The 17,417-nt window shown below is 37.0% G+C and overlaps 1 protein-coding gene across 9 annotated transcripts in view; it reads right to left on the minus strand.

Moving 5' to 3' along the window:
• Window positions 1–4,920, minus strand: part of PEX5L (peroxisomal biogenesis factor 5 like) — a 203,524-nt gene extending 198,604 nt beyond the window's left edge. For 6 of the 9 annotated variants that reach the window (XM_088794550.1, XM_088794546.1, XM_088794544.1 and 3 more), the window contains exon 1: window positions 4,411–4,919. In XM_088794550.1, the coding sequence (XP_088650676.1) occupies window positions 4,411–4,431 (21 nt within the window). In that variant the 5' untranslated portion in view covers window positions 4,432–4,919. Of the gene's footprint in view, window positions 1–4,410 lie in introns of all 9 variants that reach the window. The other 3 variants (XM_088794548.1, XM_088794547.1, XM_088794551.1) reach the window with 2 other exon arrangements.
• Between the last annotated feature and the right edge of the window lie 12,497 nt (window positions 4,921–17,417).

Genomic DNA, 17,417 nt, shown 5'->3' on the forward strand with positions numbered 1-17,417 from the left:
ATAAAACCATTAAACAGCTCTAGCGCATGCCTCTGCTAGCAGCATGTGATCTCAATGAGAAGTGTAAAGAAGCAGTCTGCCAGATGTTTTGACTACATGATGCATCACATCTTAATGTTTCCTAGGTTGGCAGTGGCAAGAGAGAGATTCAGGATTTTAAAATGAACAAGTTCTGTTTTAACCTTTTCTTATTTTTTATTTTAAAAATATTTTATAGTCAAAACATTCATATGCTGAAAAATTTTTTCAAACACATGTGTTTAGGAAGAATATTTATAAACCATAAACAAAATCTAGGAAGAACATATTGTGTTTCTTACAGTAAGTATATAATGTAAACTGTTGGCTGGTATGACTGGGGAATACAATTTTCAGGTAAATCAAATATTGTGCAATATTATACCATAAGTATTATAATTTGTAAATATTAAAAGCTCAATATTACACTCATACCAAGCATGATTTGCTTGTAAATATATCGGAAGGCACTTCAGAATCTTTCTGAAGCTTGATGTCATAACTTTGACGTCAGGTTCACTTTACATGAATTTCCTTCAATAGAGGTCTAGTTAATACTTCAGACAATAAATTAATTGTATTAATGCTCATTATCGCTCACAGGAAGACTCTGAGCAGGAGAGCAGGTGCGATTTGAGTTGGGGAGAGAGGGGATGGCAGCAGCTACTCCTAACCAACACAACACAGCCAGCTCCAGCCTCAGGCCAGCATTACTTCATTCCCTTAAAACACCCCTCTTCCCGTCCCAAACAAATCTTAAAAAATTCTCCTCTGAAGATGCAAATACCGCTGTCAGGTGTGTATGTGGTGTGGTGTACTGTTATTAATTATATCTTTGTTAGTGAAGGGTTAATAAAGAAATGACACAGGATAGAAAATGGTGGCATTAGAAGGGGAAAAATGGATCTGCTAGAGAAGTGGAAGTACCTGTGATAAATATTGTCTATTTTATACTTTTGCTTAGGATTTCAATTATGACAAACAGCTTTTACAGATGTTGAAAACAACATTGTATATTCTATAACCTTGCATTGGCTTCTATCTCGTGTTTCTAGTGAATCAAAATGAATCCCAAGTGGCCAGACGTAATGTATTAACATAATTTATGTTACTCAAGCTGTTCCCTTCATGAAGATTTTTTAAAAAGCTTAAGCAAAGTCATAAATAAAAACAAACATAAAATCTCTTTGGGGGGACGACAAATAAAAATGGCTGTTAATAATCTTATAATTTTGTCATTTAAATTTTCTTTAATTTTTATCTTGTGAAGCCAGAGGGTGTGGAATGATTCCTCAGCCGGCTTGAATAAGTCAAAAAAGTCTTTTTTGAATGCTTATAATAAAGATCAGTTACAATTGCAAATAGATTTTTTTTGTTTGACTGCCTTTCAAAATAACTTTAATAACTGTAGTTCCAGAAAAAATTTTTGGTTAAAGAAATATACTGAGCCACATAATTATTTTGCTTTAATTGGCAGTGTTAACTAATGCACACATACAAGGAAGCATCACAATACAGAGCACACAGAAGTACTGGAGGAATTAAGACCACAGATCATCTATTAGGAATAGAGAGTTTGGTCTGAGCTGATGCTGAGTATATTCAATCACCATCGGCGCCATTGGTCAAAGGGGAAAAAAAAGTAAGTCTAAAAGCCACTAAAAAAACAACGTTTGCTTAAGTTGCTGGGGTGATAAATTCCCCTTGGAAATAATTAGTGAGGCAATTGGAAAACATTAGAACTCTGGGGCCCTGCTCCTAATAAATATGCCAGTGACATATATTTATTATGAAACCAAGAAATATATACACTCTGTTTATCTACCTGTAATAGATGTCAACTTTTATCTTCTAATGAACTAGCAGAGTGTTTTTTAAAAGTTTGTGGCTCCTAAAACAAATTCAGTTTCTACAGTAAACTGGATGAAGTGGTCGCATGTATAAGAATTAATAAACTTTATGTACAAAATCATTGAGTTGTAAAAACAAAGGCACTACAGGAGTTTTAAATATGACTACATTTTAAGGCTTCGTGTGAAAACCTCCCTTACTCCAGACTGTTTATTTACAAAGCGTTTTATTTTAAAATCTCTTGGATACAGAACAGAGAATTAGAAGGCAAAGAAAATGATTGCAAACATTTTCTGTTTCACTCCTGTGTTAAGGTATCAGCTAAGAAACACCAGTGTTTCAAACATACACCAAAGTTGGCAGAAATGTTAGTAAATCTATTCATTCCTGGTCTACTTTACCAAATATATATTCTTATTTTTAATAACCGTGTTTGGGCTATGTTTCTTTTCCCTTGTGATTACAGTAAGGTAAACCCAGGAAGATGATGCTATTTCTGATAAGAAATGATTCTTTATTTAATCTAAATATACCAACATGATGGAGATTTTGTCTATAGGCTAAATATTCTTTGGGGAAGAGATTGGAGTTTTAAAATGTTAGCAAATTGTGAATCAGGTTTTAATAGGCATTATTTTTTTTTGGGGGGGGAGAATTCCCACTCAGGCGATCATATCATTTAATAGCTACTAAACTAGTATAGCCTTCGAAGTTTTATGTTTAATATTAATAATAAATAGTAAATAGGGTAAAAGTATTGTGCTCTGAAATTTTGGCAAGCATATTGATTACAGTATTTAGCAATGTTTTCAAATTAAGCTTGGTAGCAAAGATTTGTGAGTTTTATAGCAAGCCATCACATTTGTTGTTAAGCAGTGCATGAGCAAAAAGAAAAAAAATACATTAACTTTGGAGCACATGCAGAGTCTTACATTTTGTTCTCTCAAAGTGAAATGAAACCCTCAGACATTGTTCTAGATAATTCAAGTTTCAGTAACATCCTCCCTTGAAATATTCATAAAATTGAGTTACAATTATTTTTGGGTTCCTGAATTTACCAGATTGTTGCTTCAATTCTTCATCACAAAACTGTATTTTCAAACAAAGAAATTATGTGGAAAGTTTTTGTTAATTGTCCAACTAGTCAATTATGAATTTTGTGTGAATGAGCAATTTTCTGAAGAATGATTCTATTTATTAAAACCTTCCTATTTTACTCTTACAGAAAAACTGTTTAGGGATAATAAATAGATAATATAAAAAATTGTAAGTATCATTTTTGAGTGGAAATGAAGCATAAAATTATAGTATTACCATCCTTTGTTAATTTTTTCAGCAGTCATTGCTTGAAAGCTTCTTTGTTACCAAACTTTCCAATTAGTGTAGCTTTAATAAGAAACATGCAGATCACATTTATTATATATATATATATATATATATATATTTAGAAATATATTTCAGTCACTAATTACTATCCTTCAGCTGTGATATAATCCCCTTAACAGTTTTTCAAAACAGATGATGTTAATAATATGGTAAATGCTTTTGGAATTCTGATAGTGCTGATTCAGAATTATTACAAAACTTAGCAATATGATATAACATTACTTTATATAAAAATAAATTACAGTCCAAAAGAATTTCCCTACAGACTTGGAAATTTAATATTGGGTAGTACTAAGTCATAAATGAAACAACATATTTATCTATTTTCAATTGCTCTAAAAGACACAGAATTAGGAAAAGCAAAAAGAGCTCAGTTCGTACTTTAGGAAGCCGAGTTAGTGTTTCATTTTTTCCCCCCTAAAGCATACACCTGCCTTTATAAGAACCAACCATGTGAGTGAGAACTGGAGTCAAGGTTAAAGTAATTTTGCCCAAGAGAGCAGAGTGCATTAGAGAGAAGCAGCGGCTCAAATGAGCATTAACAACCAAAGGCAGCACTTCCCCTGGAAAACATTAGAGCCTCTTGGACATATGTTTGAAATTCATCCTCCTAAGTCATCCTGTGACTATAGGAGTAGGTGACAATGTCCTATCATTTGGAGGAGGGAAAAACACTGCACAAACCATTAAAAAAAATGATCGCTTTAAAAAATAACACAAAAGTGCAAAGTGTTCTAACTCTCAAGAAACCTTTGCAGATGGTGAAGGAAAAGCTTTGTCTTTCCTATTATTGTTTGCCCTTCAGTTGACATACATGCCCAGTTGCATCAATAGGATTACAACGGAAACACACAGTCAGCTCCAGGTTTCCTCTGTTTGGATTCCTTGATCTTGTTTAAAGACACAGGCTCAGAGAATGTACAGAAAACAAACTTGCCAATCGAAGTTCCGAGGTGGTCTTTCCTCCCCGTCTCCCACCCTCAGAAACACCGTCTAGTTTCACCGATCGCACTGGTCAGAAATGTCATGGTCATGTTGCACCACTTCACTTGTTGAATTGTGTGAAGGCAGCACTTGACCACAGTAACTTGGTGAACCGCTTTGCTCTTAAATTAGCCCCCAAGATTTCTTTTCAGTTCGATGGAAATGTCTTACCTGCATGTGTCCCTGGTACATCCTGCTTCGACTTCTTCAGGGCTTCCTGAGGCCTCCGGATGCTTTCCCCGTATGTGCTTGCACACCGACAGTGGGGAGAAGGTGGAGTGCACCCTGGGTTCTCGCAGGGCGCCCCCGAGCCCGGTCGCAGGCTCCAGGTAGCCCGCCAGCGGCGGCCGCTCGGCGGCGGAGCAGACAGCCGGGAACTGTTCTCGGCTCCGGGTGCTGAAAGCAGACACAGGAGAGCGCGGAGCGGGCGAGGAGCCCAGGCAGCCACGCTCTCCCGCAGGCGCAGGTCCTGCTCGCCCCGCGTCTCTACAACTCACTCCGGCGCCGAACTCTTTCTCGCTTCCTGCCGGGGTGCCTCATGTCTCTCTCACTCTATTCGCCGCGAACCTCCTCCTCCTCCCAGCCCTGGTGTGAACGCCCACACCAGCCGCCGCAGCAGCCGCCGAGCGGGGCTCGCGCCGCCCTCCCGGCCGCGTCCCTGCCGAGAGGCCGCGGGCCGAGCACGCGCGCGCGTCCCCGGCGGGCCCGGGCGCGGCCAGCAGGCGGCTCACGCCCAGCCCCTCCGCGCGCGTGCTCGGGGATTCGCACCGCGGCGGCAAAGTGCCCTCGGGTAGTGGTCGCGCGAGGCGTGCAGGTGCGGCGTCCGCTGCCAGGGCGATGTTAGCCAAGTGGATGGCCAGATGAAAGAAAAGTGGGAGGAAAATCCATTGTCCCTCCGGGGGCCATCAATATCGACAGAGCCCATCACCCTGCACACATACTAGGCTGAGCGTGGGGGTGGTCGAAGAGTTTACTTCTGTTCTGATTGAGCTCTTTCACAAGTTACCTCCGTGTCACTCCGTGAATCGGGATCTTCCCCACTCACCCCAGCCCCAGTTCATCGCTGAGCACTCTATTTAATATCTCAAATCCCAAGCCCCAAAGGCCTTGTATGATTTTTCTCCCGAACATTTATCATCTAACATCCTGTATATTTTGCATATGTATTTTATTTATTGTCTGTTTCTGTCCAGATATAAAATGTTATTTCCATGAGATCAGGGATATTTGGGAGGAGGAGAGGAGTGTATCTATTTGCACGGATGTGTCACAGCAGAGTACAGTACCTCTTGGTACATGGTAGGCACCCTATAAATATTTATTGAATGGGTCTTTACCATACAATATATAGGTAGAGTCCATTTAAATATGTCTCCAGTTGAAGAAGCTGGATAGTTTGACATAGTCTTTATGATATAAATGTATACACACACACACACACACACCATGGTGGATGTGTGTGTGTGTGTATACTGATTACCTAGTTTTGTTGGTAAAAAGAACTCCAATCACAACATGCCCATCAAATTATATACATAATGATGTAATCCCCCAAATATTTCATATAGCATGAATACTTTTCATAAAGTTTAATAAAATAAAAATATAAACTCCCTAGGAATATAAATATATATTTACATATAATTATATGAAAAGGAAATCAGTGGAACAATGAATATACTATTCAGTATGCTGGTGAGACCAGGGAGGGGAGGCAGGAGAAAGAGATAGGGAGGCATTTCACATGAAGGTTAATTGTCAGTGTCTCAGCTATTATGTTGGGTGGTGATTCAGGGACATGTATCACCTATAAAAATTACTATGTAACTAAATATAACAGAGCCATGCATGGACTAGTAAGGAAAGCATGAAATGAACCAAAGAAATGATTCATCCAATTCAGTGCATCTGAGGTCCTAAAACAACTGACCAACCAGCTAACTAACCAACCAAACAAGAAGTGACTAAGACTTGTAAGCAGGAGACGTGGATTCCCACTCAGTTCCACCAGTAGTTAACATTGCACAATTTCCTTTACCTTCTCTAGACTCCAGCTTTTTCCATCTAAACCCTGATAAACTCATTGTCTAAACTCTGAAAATTGAAATATGTTCATAATCATTGTCAACTATAAAGTACCATCCAGTTCTTCTTTTATTGTCTTTTATAGGACAGAGCACTGGAATAGGAGTCAGCAGGTAAAAGTTCTCCTTCCATCTCACTATCTCACTGGTCTCTTTGATAAGTGTTACTAATTCTCTATTTCCTTACTTTTGAAGGGGAGCATCTACCCAGCCTACTGCACAGGACTGCTGTAGACAGAATGCATGCAAAAGGAGCTGTGAATTAGAAACCACCATATATGAGCATGTAAACAGACTTTTTTCCAGTCCAGAAAAAAACGAATGATGATTCCTGAGACCTCAAGCTCTACAAATTGAAGAGGGGGAATCATTTATTATAAATACTAGTATGTCAGTAGAAGAAACCTTGGGGAAATATTAGTGTTTGATGTGAAAATGCTAGACATCTGTGAAGTAATAGTGGGGTTGAAGTTTTCCAATTCATTATATGCTTACTATTATCAAAAGGAAGATTCAAAAAGCTAGCAACCATAATAGTATTCGGACCAGCATGGCAACTATCTAGAGTTGAAGGTAGAATTCATAGCCTATTGTGAAACTGAAGTCGCTCATTTTGTTACTTCCTACATTCACAAAATCTCAGGAATGCAAGTGCATCTGTGAAGGCCTCCCTCTCTTCATTCATTCATTTTTATTAAGAATGAATGTGGGAGTGCTGTACCATGTGCTGGAACACACTAATGAAGAAGACAGCTACAGTCTCTATCTCCATGGAACCCACAGTCCAGACACCTGACAGGAGTACATTTTACCATCCCAGAAAGACCAATCTGTCTAGACTTTTCTTAGAAACAAACAAATGAAAAAACAAACACTCTACAGAGACTATACAATTTTCCTATTTCCCCTATCCAAGAGTTCACAGCTAACCACTTCGAGTCAAACATTTCCCCCTCAGTTGTGAACTTTAATCCTCTCTATGGTACAAATATTTCCTTCAAAGCCTATCAATATGAGCTTTGTGATCAAAGACACTTAGCTGATTAACAATTCAAGTGTCAGTATCTTAAGATACTTTTGATTCATAGAACCATCTAGCAATTTGTGTATGTCATGTAGCTAGGCCAAAAATTGTCATTCAAATCTAATATTTTAGCTCAAGTAATCTGGTGTTTTCGTGCAAAAAGACACTTGTCATGTGCAAGTAGACGTACCAGTAGAAAACTGATAGGATAACAGGTATGAACCGCATTCTGGTGAACCCTAAGAATTTTATGATACACATTAAAAAAAAGTGAATCATAAGATAATTATATTTGTGGGAAGCTTTTTGCAAATTCGGTTGTTTTTAAGAGATCTTGAAAGGAGAAAATGAGCATAACTTTATCTTATGACTGCAATAATGGTGAGAAAGCATCCTTTTGTGTAATCTGCTCCCCCTCTCCCAGAATCATTAAGGTAAAAGGGCAGAAGGCAAACAAACAAGGCAGAGACTCAGCAGTTTGGAAAAGGTGTGGTTCTTTTAGAACCAAGGCAGGTGGCAACAGCCATATGTCTACTTCCCTGATACCAGAAATATTTGAATAAAAATGGAATCTCTGCTAAACACCTATATGCTTTATATACATGGACCTTTCACAAGATTTTCTAGTTTTCAAATTAATAATTGGAATCATGGAAAAACAACTTTGAAGATTAATTTATAATACCTATGTGTCAAACCAAACAATTACATTTATTCTATGAAGCAAAAGAAGAATGTCTCCGTATACACTGTGGAAGGAAAGGTTACTAATGAACATTTTCTAACCAGACCTGCACGCAGGTATACATCCCACTGCCTCCATCAACAACAGGCTGACTTATAAGAGTCTGGGTCCAGAATAATTCATTTTATGAATGCATTTATTGTTTCTGAGGAAAATAAAGAAAATCCACATCTTGTTCCTTTCACATTGTTGTTTTTCAGCCTAAAATTGGCATGATTTAATACTACATCCCCGGTCCAGAAAATATTTCTCATTTTAAATTCAAAGACTCTTGCGAGTCAAAGTATAGTCTTTGGACCAGCAGTATCAGAGTCTCCTGGGAACTTGTGAGAAATGCAGACTCTTGGGCCCATTTCTGACCTACTGAAGCAGAATCTGCATTTTAGCAAGATCCCAAGTGATTTGTATACACCATCAAACTTGAGCTGCACTGTGGCCTAGAAGGTTTATTTATTCATGGAAATATGTGGCAAAGCTAGCTCTTGCCTCTTGCAATGACAGCACACGAGCAACATCAGTACCAAGAGAAAAGCACAACGCATATCTCTCTCCATTTATCAGATGGTCTAACTATATTTTGAGTGTCCGGAAGACATAAAATCATAGCACAACCAGCTTCCTCATAGCAAGAAATGTGCTCATACCACCTCAATTTTAATTACTATAATAAAATTAAAGTCAAGTAGTAGCAAAATATATTTTATATTGACCAAATTAAATTTTGTTTATTAGTAAGGGAATCCTCTGCATCTAAAATAGGTATTAAAAATTCAGAATTTATTAAATTAAAAAAAAAGCTGAGTAATGATGATGTCAGTATGCTTGTAGACTCAAAAAATAATCGGAGATAATAGTCTTTTGTTGATTCAACTATTCTTTTATAATCAGTACAAAATCAAACCCTGCTGCTCAAAGCTGGTGTAAGAGAGAACAAAAGTCAAAATAACTGTAGACCTAAATTAAAGTGATTAATTGGTTTTTATTGTTCAATCAGAGGGAGGAACCTGTTGTTAAAGTTTGCTCACTTGCCCCCTTTGACACATTAAATGGGATTAGCTGGTGTTCAGGGCATTAGATATGGTAAGAGTTTCAGAAGCCCACACAGAAGACCCCAGGTTGTCAGGGGGAATGCGATTGAAGAAAAGTACATGGACTCTGGTGACTAGGAGATGGCAGCAAAGTTCTTGCAAATGAACAAACAAACTCGATGGTTCAGATTGAGCCTATTAGTCAATTTAAGAAATTACACTAAAAATAATTTCCTTTCTTTATGACAATGTTCTTCCCACAGTCCAATATTGCTTTTGATATTAAATATACTTTCTAGAATTTCTTGGTCCTGGTGAGAAAACATTTGCAAACAAAAATGTCTCTTGCTTTTGACTCCTCCATTCTGCTCTTACCATCCTAGCACAGACTCCCTAAACCTATTACCAATCTCAAAGCTAATTTTATTACCTCCATCCATCTCCCACTCCAACCTATCAGATACATTGCAGCTAAATTAATTTATTAATATATTAATTTCATAATGGCCAACATTGATCATATTACTTCCCAGTTCAAAAATCTTATTGGCTTTCTATTGCCTGCTAATATCTAAAACCTTTAACTTTTTATACATAGTCATATATTTTCCACCCAGAGCCATATCTTCTTCTAGTGGAAGGGAGAACTGTCTCTTTGCTTTGAGGGACCATGTTTTCTCCACTCTGGCCCATTTGTGTGGTGGGAAACATTTTACTACCAGGCTTTGAGAATGGAGCATGTGACCCAGTCTGAGCTGTTCAGGGCATTCAGTCCCCATTTGCCAGAGTTGGGAATGGGCATACGGCCCAAGTCAATCAACCAGGGCAAATGGACTCGGCTCCAGGACTATCTGGGAGGAGCAGACCGATTCTTCCTCTGGACTGGGTGTTCTAATGATGTAAGCTTGAAGCTGCCAGCATCTGGCCCTCCAAACCTGACGAGGAAATAAACCAGGGGGGAGGAAGAGTCCAGGCAGGCTTATGGGGATAAAATTTGAGACATTAAATAAACCACACTGAAAGCTAGCCTACCTATGAACTTTAATTTATTTCAGGTAGTATGTTTTCTTTTTTAAGTTGGATTTTCTGTCACTTGCAACCAAAAGAATACTTATTAATACAATGAACTTGATTTTTCAGATGAAGAACCTGAAGCCTCAACAAGTTAAAGGACTAACTTGATCAAAGCCTCAGCCCTGACCAACCCTCTTTGCCCAGCTAAATATTTCTAGAACCCCAGGGCCTGAGTGTTTCAGGTAAAGGAGTATAAGAACTACCTGACCAGCCTATTGGACTTTTCCGAAAACCAGAGGAGGCCTAGGCCAGTGTTAAAGATGTGATTCTCTCACTCAATGTGAAGAAGAAATCTTTTGAGGTGAGGTGGGGTGGGGGAAATTTGATAGATTCTCTGCTGTAATAAGCTGATGAGGCTCATTTTATACTAGCAAGTATTTCTAAGTACTTGGCAAGTATTCGGTTTGGTAAGTGGGAACATAGCCTGAGCTTCGGAATCTCTCAGAAGAAAAAATATTCAAAACATAAAAGACAGATATAGATGATTATACTTAATATGCAAATGCCCTTAATAATAAATTAAACAAATAAACAATCCAATAGGAACATGGGCAAAATATGGATAGGAAATTTATAAAATAAAGAAGTATAAATGGTCATTAAATATAGATGATCAATAAAAGACACAGGCTGAAAGTGAAGGACTGGAGTAAGATATTTCATGCAAATGGAAATGAGAAAAAAGCTGGAGTTGCAATACTTATATCTGACAAAATAGATTTTAAAATGAAGACTATATTAAAACACAAAGATGGGCACTATGTAATAATAAAGGGACTGATCCAACAAGAGGACATAACCCTATTAAACATCTATGCACCCAACGTAGGAGCACCTAAATATATTGAACAGATATTGACTGACATGAAGACAGAGATCAACAGTAACACTATCATAGCAGGGGACTTCAACACACTACTGAGAACAAGGAATTTGTCCTCCAGATGGAAAATAAATATGGAAACAATGACCTTAAATGACACATTGGACCAGTGGGACTTAATCGATATTTTCAGAGCATTTCACCCCAAAGCTGCAGAATACACATTCTTCTCAAGTGCACATGGAACATTTTCCAAGATAGACCACATGTCAGGCCACAAAACAAGTCTCAATAAATTTAAGAAATTGAAATCATATGAAGTGTCTTCTCTGACCACAGTGCTATGAAATTAGAAATCAACTAAAGGAAAAAAATTGGTAGACACACAAATACTTGGAGGCTGAATAACATGTTACTAAATAATGAATGGGTCAACAATGAGATCAAGGAAGAAATCAAAAGATATCTTGAGACAAATGAAAATGATAACACAACAACCCAAAATCTATAGCATGCAGCAAAGACAGTCCTAAGAGGGAAATTCATAGCAATGCAGGCCTACTTAAAGAAACAACAAAAATCACAAATCAACAGGTTATCCTTCAATTTAAGGGATCTGGATAAAGAACAGCAAAATAAGCCCCAACAGAGTACAAGGAATGAGATAATAAAGATCAGTGTGGAAATAAATGAAATAGAGGCCAAAAAAACATTACAAAAGATCAATGAATCCAAGAGCTGGTTTTTCGAGAAGATAAATAAAATCGACAAATCTTTAGCCAGGCTCGTCAAAAAAAAAAAAAAAAAAAAGAGAGGACCCAAATTAATAAAATCAGAAATGAAAGAGGAGAAGTGACAACAGACACCACAGAAATACAAAAAATTTTAAGAAATTACTATGAGCAACTATATGCCAAAAAATTAGACAATCTGGAAGAAATGGACAATTCCCTAGAAGCATATAACCTTCCAAGGCTAACTCAAGAAGAAACAGAAAACCTGAATAGACTGATTACTACCAGGGAAATTGAATCAGTAATCAACAAGCTCCCAACAAACAAAAGCCCTGGACCAGATGGCTTTACAGCAGAATTTTATAAAATATTCAGAAAAGAATTATCACCTATTCTCCTTAAACTATTCCAAAAAATCCAAAAGGAGGGAAGGCTCCCAAATACTTTTTACGAAGTCACTATCATCCTGATCCCCAAATCAGACAAAGACATTACAAAAAAAGAAAACTATAGGCCAATATCCCTAATGAACATAGATGCAAAAATCCTCAACAAAATATTAGCGAACAGAATTCAGCAATACATTAAAAAGATCATACACCATGAGCAAGTGGGATTCATTCCTGGTATGCAAGGGTGGTTCAACATCTGCAAATCAATTAATGTGATACACCACATTAACAAAATGAAAAATAAAAATCATATGATCATATCAGTAGATGCAGAAAAAGCATTTGACAAAATCCAGGAGACTTTTATGATAAAAACTCTTAAGAAAGTGGGAATAGAGGGACCATATCTCAACATAATAAAGGCCATATATGATAAACCCACAGCTAACATCATACTCAACGGGGAAAAGCTAAAATCATTCCCCTTAAAATCAGGAACAAGGCAAGGGTGCCCACTTTCTCCACATCTAGTCAACATAGTTCTAGAAGTTCTAGCTAGCTACAACAATCAGTCAAGAAAAAGAAATAAAAGGCATCCAAATTGGTAAGGAGGAAGTAAAATTGTCATTATATGCAGATGACATGATACTATATATAGAGAACCCCAAAGACTCCACCAAAAAACTGATAGAACTGATAAATGAATTTAGTAAAGTAGCAGGATACAAAATTAATATTCAGAAATCAGTTGCATTTGTATATACAACTGATATAATCAGTTGCATTTGTATAATAAAATATCAGAAGGAGAAATTATGAAAACAGTCCCATTTACAATTGCTTCAAAGATTATAAAATACCTAGGAATAAATGTAACCAAAGAAGTAAAAGACCTGTACTCAGAAAATTATAAGACATTGAATAGAGAAATTAAAGAAGATACAAATAGATGGAAACACACATGCTCATAGATAGGAAGAATTAACATCATTAAAATGTCTATACTGCCTAAGGCAATATACAGATTCAACGCAATTCCTATCAAACTACCAAGGACATTTTTCACAGAAATAGAACATATAATCCTAAAATTTATATGGAACCATAAAAGACCCCGGATAGCCTTGGCAATCTTGAGAAATAAGAACAAACTGGGAGGTATCATGATACCTGACATCAAATTATAATACAAGGCTATAGTAATCAAAACAGCATGGTACTGGCATAAAAACAGACACATAGATCAATGGAACAATATAGAGAGCCCAGAAAAAAGTCCATGCCTATATGGTAATTTAATCTACGATAATGGAAGCAAGAATTTACAATGGGATAAAGACAGTCTATTCAATAAATGGTGCCGGGAAACCTGGAACAGACACATGCAAAAAAAAAAAAAAAAAAAAAAAAAATGAAGCTGGACCACCTCCTTACACCATATACAAGAATAAATTCAAAATGGATTAAAGACTTAAATGTAAGATCTGAAGCCATAAAACTCCTAGAAGAAAATATAGGAAGAAAGTTTACAGACATTACCCAGAGTAATATTTTTACTGATATATCCCTTCGGGCAAGGGAAGTAAGAGAAAAAATAAACATATGGGATTAAGTCAAACTAAAAAGTTTTTTCACAGCTAAGGAAACCATCAATAAAACAAAAAGGGAGCATACTGAATGGCAGAAGACATTAGTCAATGACATATCTGATAAGGGGTTAATGTCCAAAATCAACCTCACTAATCATTAGAGAAATGAAAATTAAAACCACAATGAGATACCACCTCATTCTGATCAGAATGGATCTTATAAATAAATCAACAAACAAGCGTTGGCGAGGTTGTGGAGAAAAGGGAACCCTCATGCACTGTTGGTGGGATTGTAGATTGGTGCAGCCACTATGGAAAACAGTATGGAGGCATCTCAAAAAATTGAAAATGGAACTACCTTATGACCCAGCAATTCAACTCTTGGGTATCTATCCAGAGAATTTCAACATGCTAATTCGAAAAAAATTTATGCACTCCTATGTTTATTGCAGCACTATTCACAATGGCCAAGACGTGGAAAGAACCAAAATGCCCATTGGTAGATGACTGGATTAAGAAACCGTGGTACTTTTATACAATGGAGTATTACACAGTCATAAAGACGAACAAAATCTTACCATTTGCAACGACATAGCTAGACCTAGAGAACATTATGCTAAGTGAAATAAGTCAGACAGAGAAAGATAAATACTATATGATCTCACCTATATGTGGAATTTAAAAAAAGAATAAATGAACGAACTAATCAGAAACAGTCTCAGAGACATAGAGGAAAAACTGAGGGTTGTTAGATGGGGGGTGGGTGGAGATAAGGGAGAAAGTGAGGGGATTAGAAAGCACAATCAGTAACCACAAGATGGCCACAGGGATATGAAAGTCAATTTGGGGAATATAATCAACAATGTTGTAAAGATTTTGTAGGGTATCCAATGGACACTTGTCTTATTAGGGAGACCACCTCAGGGATGCTGTAGATGCCTGATCACTGCACTGTACACCTGAAGCTGAAGCTGAATAATAATGAATATCAACTATAATTTTATATATATATTCACAAGAAGCGGAGTACAGCATAAGGAATAGAGACAGTGGAAATGTAACGGCTGTATGTGATGTCAGAGGGGTAGTAGATTGGGGGAGGGGAGTTATCACTTTGTGAGGGGTATAAATGATAAATAGCTAACGATAAAGTGTTTTGTACACATGAAACTGATAAAAAATATAGATGATCAACAAGTAAAAAAGCTAGCAAAAATAATAGTGAAAGAAATGGTTACTTAAATATAGACGCATCATTATTAACAGGTTGGCAAGGAATTTTTTTTAAGAAAATACTCAGTATTGGAGGGACATTGGAAATGTATACTTTCTCATATCGCAGGGGGTATTGTCATTAGTACAACTTTTCTGGGAGAGGGTTTGGCAATATGGATCAAAAGCTTCAAAAATATTTGTATTTGGTGACTTAGTATTTCCACTTTCAAGAATTTAAAAGAAATCACAAATTTATACTAAGATTTATATATGAAGCATGTTTCTAATAATGGAAAATTGGAAACAAGTTAAACGGCTAACAATAGAAAAATGGTAATTTATTAATTTGGACATAATGGAACAGTATTCATCATTAAAAGCAGTGATTTGGGAACTAATGGCATGGAAAATGTGTTAGTAAATATTAATGAAAAAAGTGGTTTCTGTGATAATATTGTGTATAGCAGAATGTGCATGTACGAGGGTTTATGTGCACATTCCGCTATACACAGTATTATAAAATCTTTGCTATCTGAACATTCATTGTAACCACTTGTAAAAAAAAAATTACGAAAAATCAACTAACCAATTCACTATCCAAATTCATTACCTAAATTAAAAACAAAACTGTAAGGAATTTACAAACACTGTCTAGGGAAGCCTCTTCAGTGGCCTCTGAGACCTGGCAAGAGGAGATACAGAGCACAGCAGGCTCATTGCACCTGTTCCTACAAGAGTATAAACATGCTATGCGTTAGCACTGTCATCTTCCCCATTCTCTCCCCGACGGCCTAGACATTCAACAGCACCAAGGATTGCTTCCGGGAGGCACCTACGGGCTCTGCCAGCCCAGGCCCAATTCAGGTGTTGTTTTTATTATCTAATTCACTATTGTTTAAGTAACAGTACATGTTTCCTGTGGTACAGAGGGAAAATGTAATTTGTATTTGCTAATGTGCAGTCTCCGTGTGTACTGCATGTAAACATACCTGCTAATGAGTTGATTGAGAGTTTAATAATTAGGTAATTGGCATTTTATATGCTTTATATTATGCAGAAATTCTTGGAGGATTGCTACATTTGTGTTTAAGAGTATTTTAATATTTGAGGAAATTATTTAGAAGGTTTTGATGGGCTGAGGATGTATTGTTTTGTATTTAGAAGAATAAATATGGCTCCTGTTAATTAAAAATTTGCTATCCAACATCTTTTGAGAAGCAGATTATATTTAGGTAATAAAGATAATGAGAGATGTGTGTGTGCGTGGGTGTATATTTTCTATTTTGTACTGGAATTAAATGCCCTGAAATGTAAGCAGTGTATTCTCCGTGATACTGTGAGTTTGAGCTTTACATCATATTTCCATATTTTCTGAATTTTCTTTTGTTCTTTTCTTTTAAATTTTTATTGGGGGAATGTTGAGGAACAGTGTGTTTTTCTAGGACCCATCAGCTCCAAGTCAAGTCACTGTTTTTTTCAATCTAGTTGTGGAGTCATTGTTTTCATTCTAGGCATGGAGGGCACAGCTCACTGGCCCATGTGGGAATCGAACCAGTGATATTGGTGTTATGAGCAATGCACTCTAACCAACTGAGCCAACCAGCTGCTCTGAATTTTCTAAAATGTGGTTTTGCCACGAAATGTTTCCAATAAAGCACAAGAAGGAAGAGAGAAAAATAAGGGCCTCAGAACTTCACTTCAGGGACTTCAGTAAAACATGAAAGAAACTGAACCACATTTGTATAAGGGGTGTTGGAAGAATATGTTTTGCATAAATTAATCATGGTTAAAATCTATGTTTATGACATGGATTCTGAGAAGAGTTTATGAATAACTACTTAGCAGGACCCTCTCTTTTTCTTTTGCATCTTAGGAATTCATGTCACTTTTTGTCTCTTGAATAGTATTGTGAGCCAGAGGGTGGAAGCCAGAAACTCCAGGTGACAAATCACAAATTCTAGGCATTTAATGGTAGGATGGGTACCTTGTATTTATATTATCTATAAGGCAGGGACATGAACATTTACAAGTCCTGTTAAAACTGGGTGGTAGAGAGATCCAAACAGTTTCTGTCACTCAGCTGTGCCCAAGTTATCCAGCCTTCTGGAGCCCTCTTCGTTCAGTAAGAGCAGCAGGGGTTCTTTGTAGCACATGACTGACAGGAAGTCCTGTTTGTCATCACTTCCTCTTCCTGAGACTTCCCAGGGAGTGCTTACAGGTTCCTCATTCATCTGCATGGCATCTTTGGATTTCTTGCTTTCTCATAACCACTCTTCATGCTTCTGTAGCCATTCACATAACACTTTGTGCAATGTGTGGACACAGGTCCTATCTGAAATCCCCCAAACTTGTAAGACCAGCCTGTAGTTTTTAATAAAACTTTAGAGAAGACTTGAGAGTGGGGTTCACAGAATGGGGTTCACAATGTGGAAGATGGAAAAGACAACTGGAAGGTAGATATTGCTGTTTG

The sequence above is a fragment of the Rhinolophus sinicus genome, chromosome 17 (assembly GCF_057876585.1).
Source record: "Rhinolophus sinicus isolate RSI-liver-muscle chromosome 17, RSI-T2T, whole genome shotgun sequence".
Lineage (NCBI taxonomy): Eukaryota > Metazoa > Chordata > Mammalia > Chiroptera > Rhinolophidae > Rhinolophus > Rhinolophus sinicus.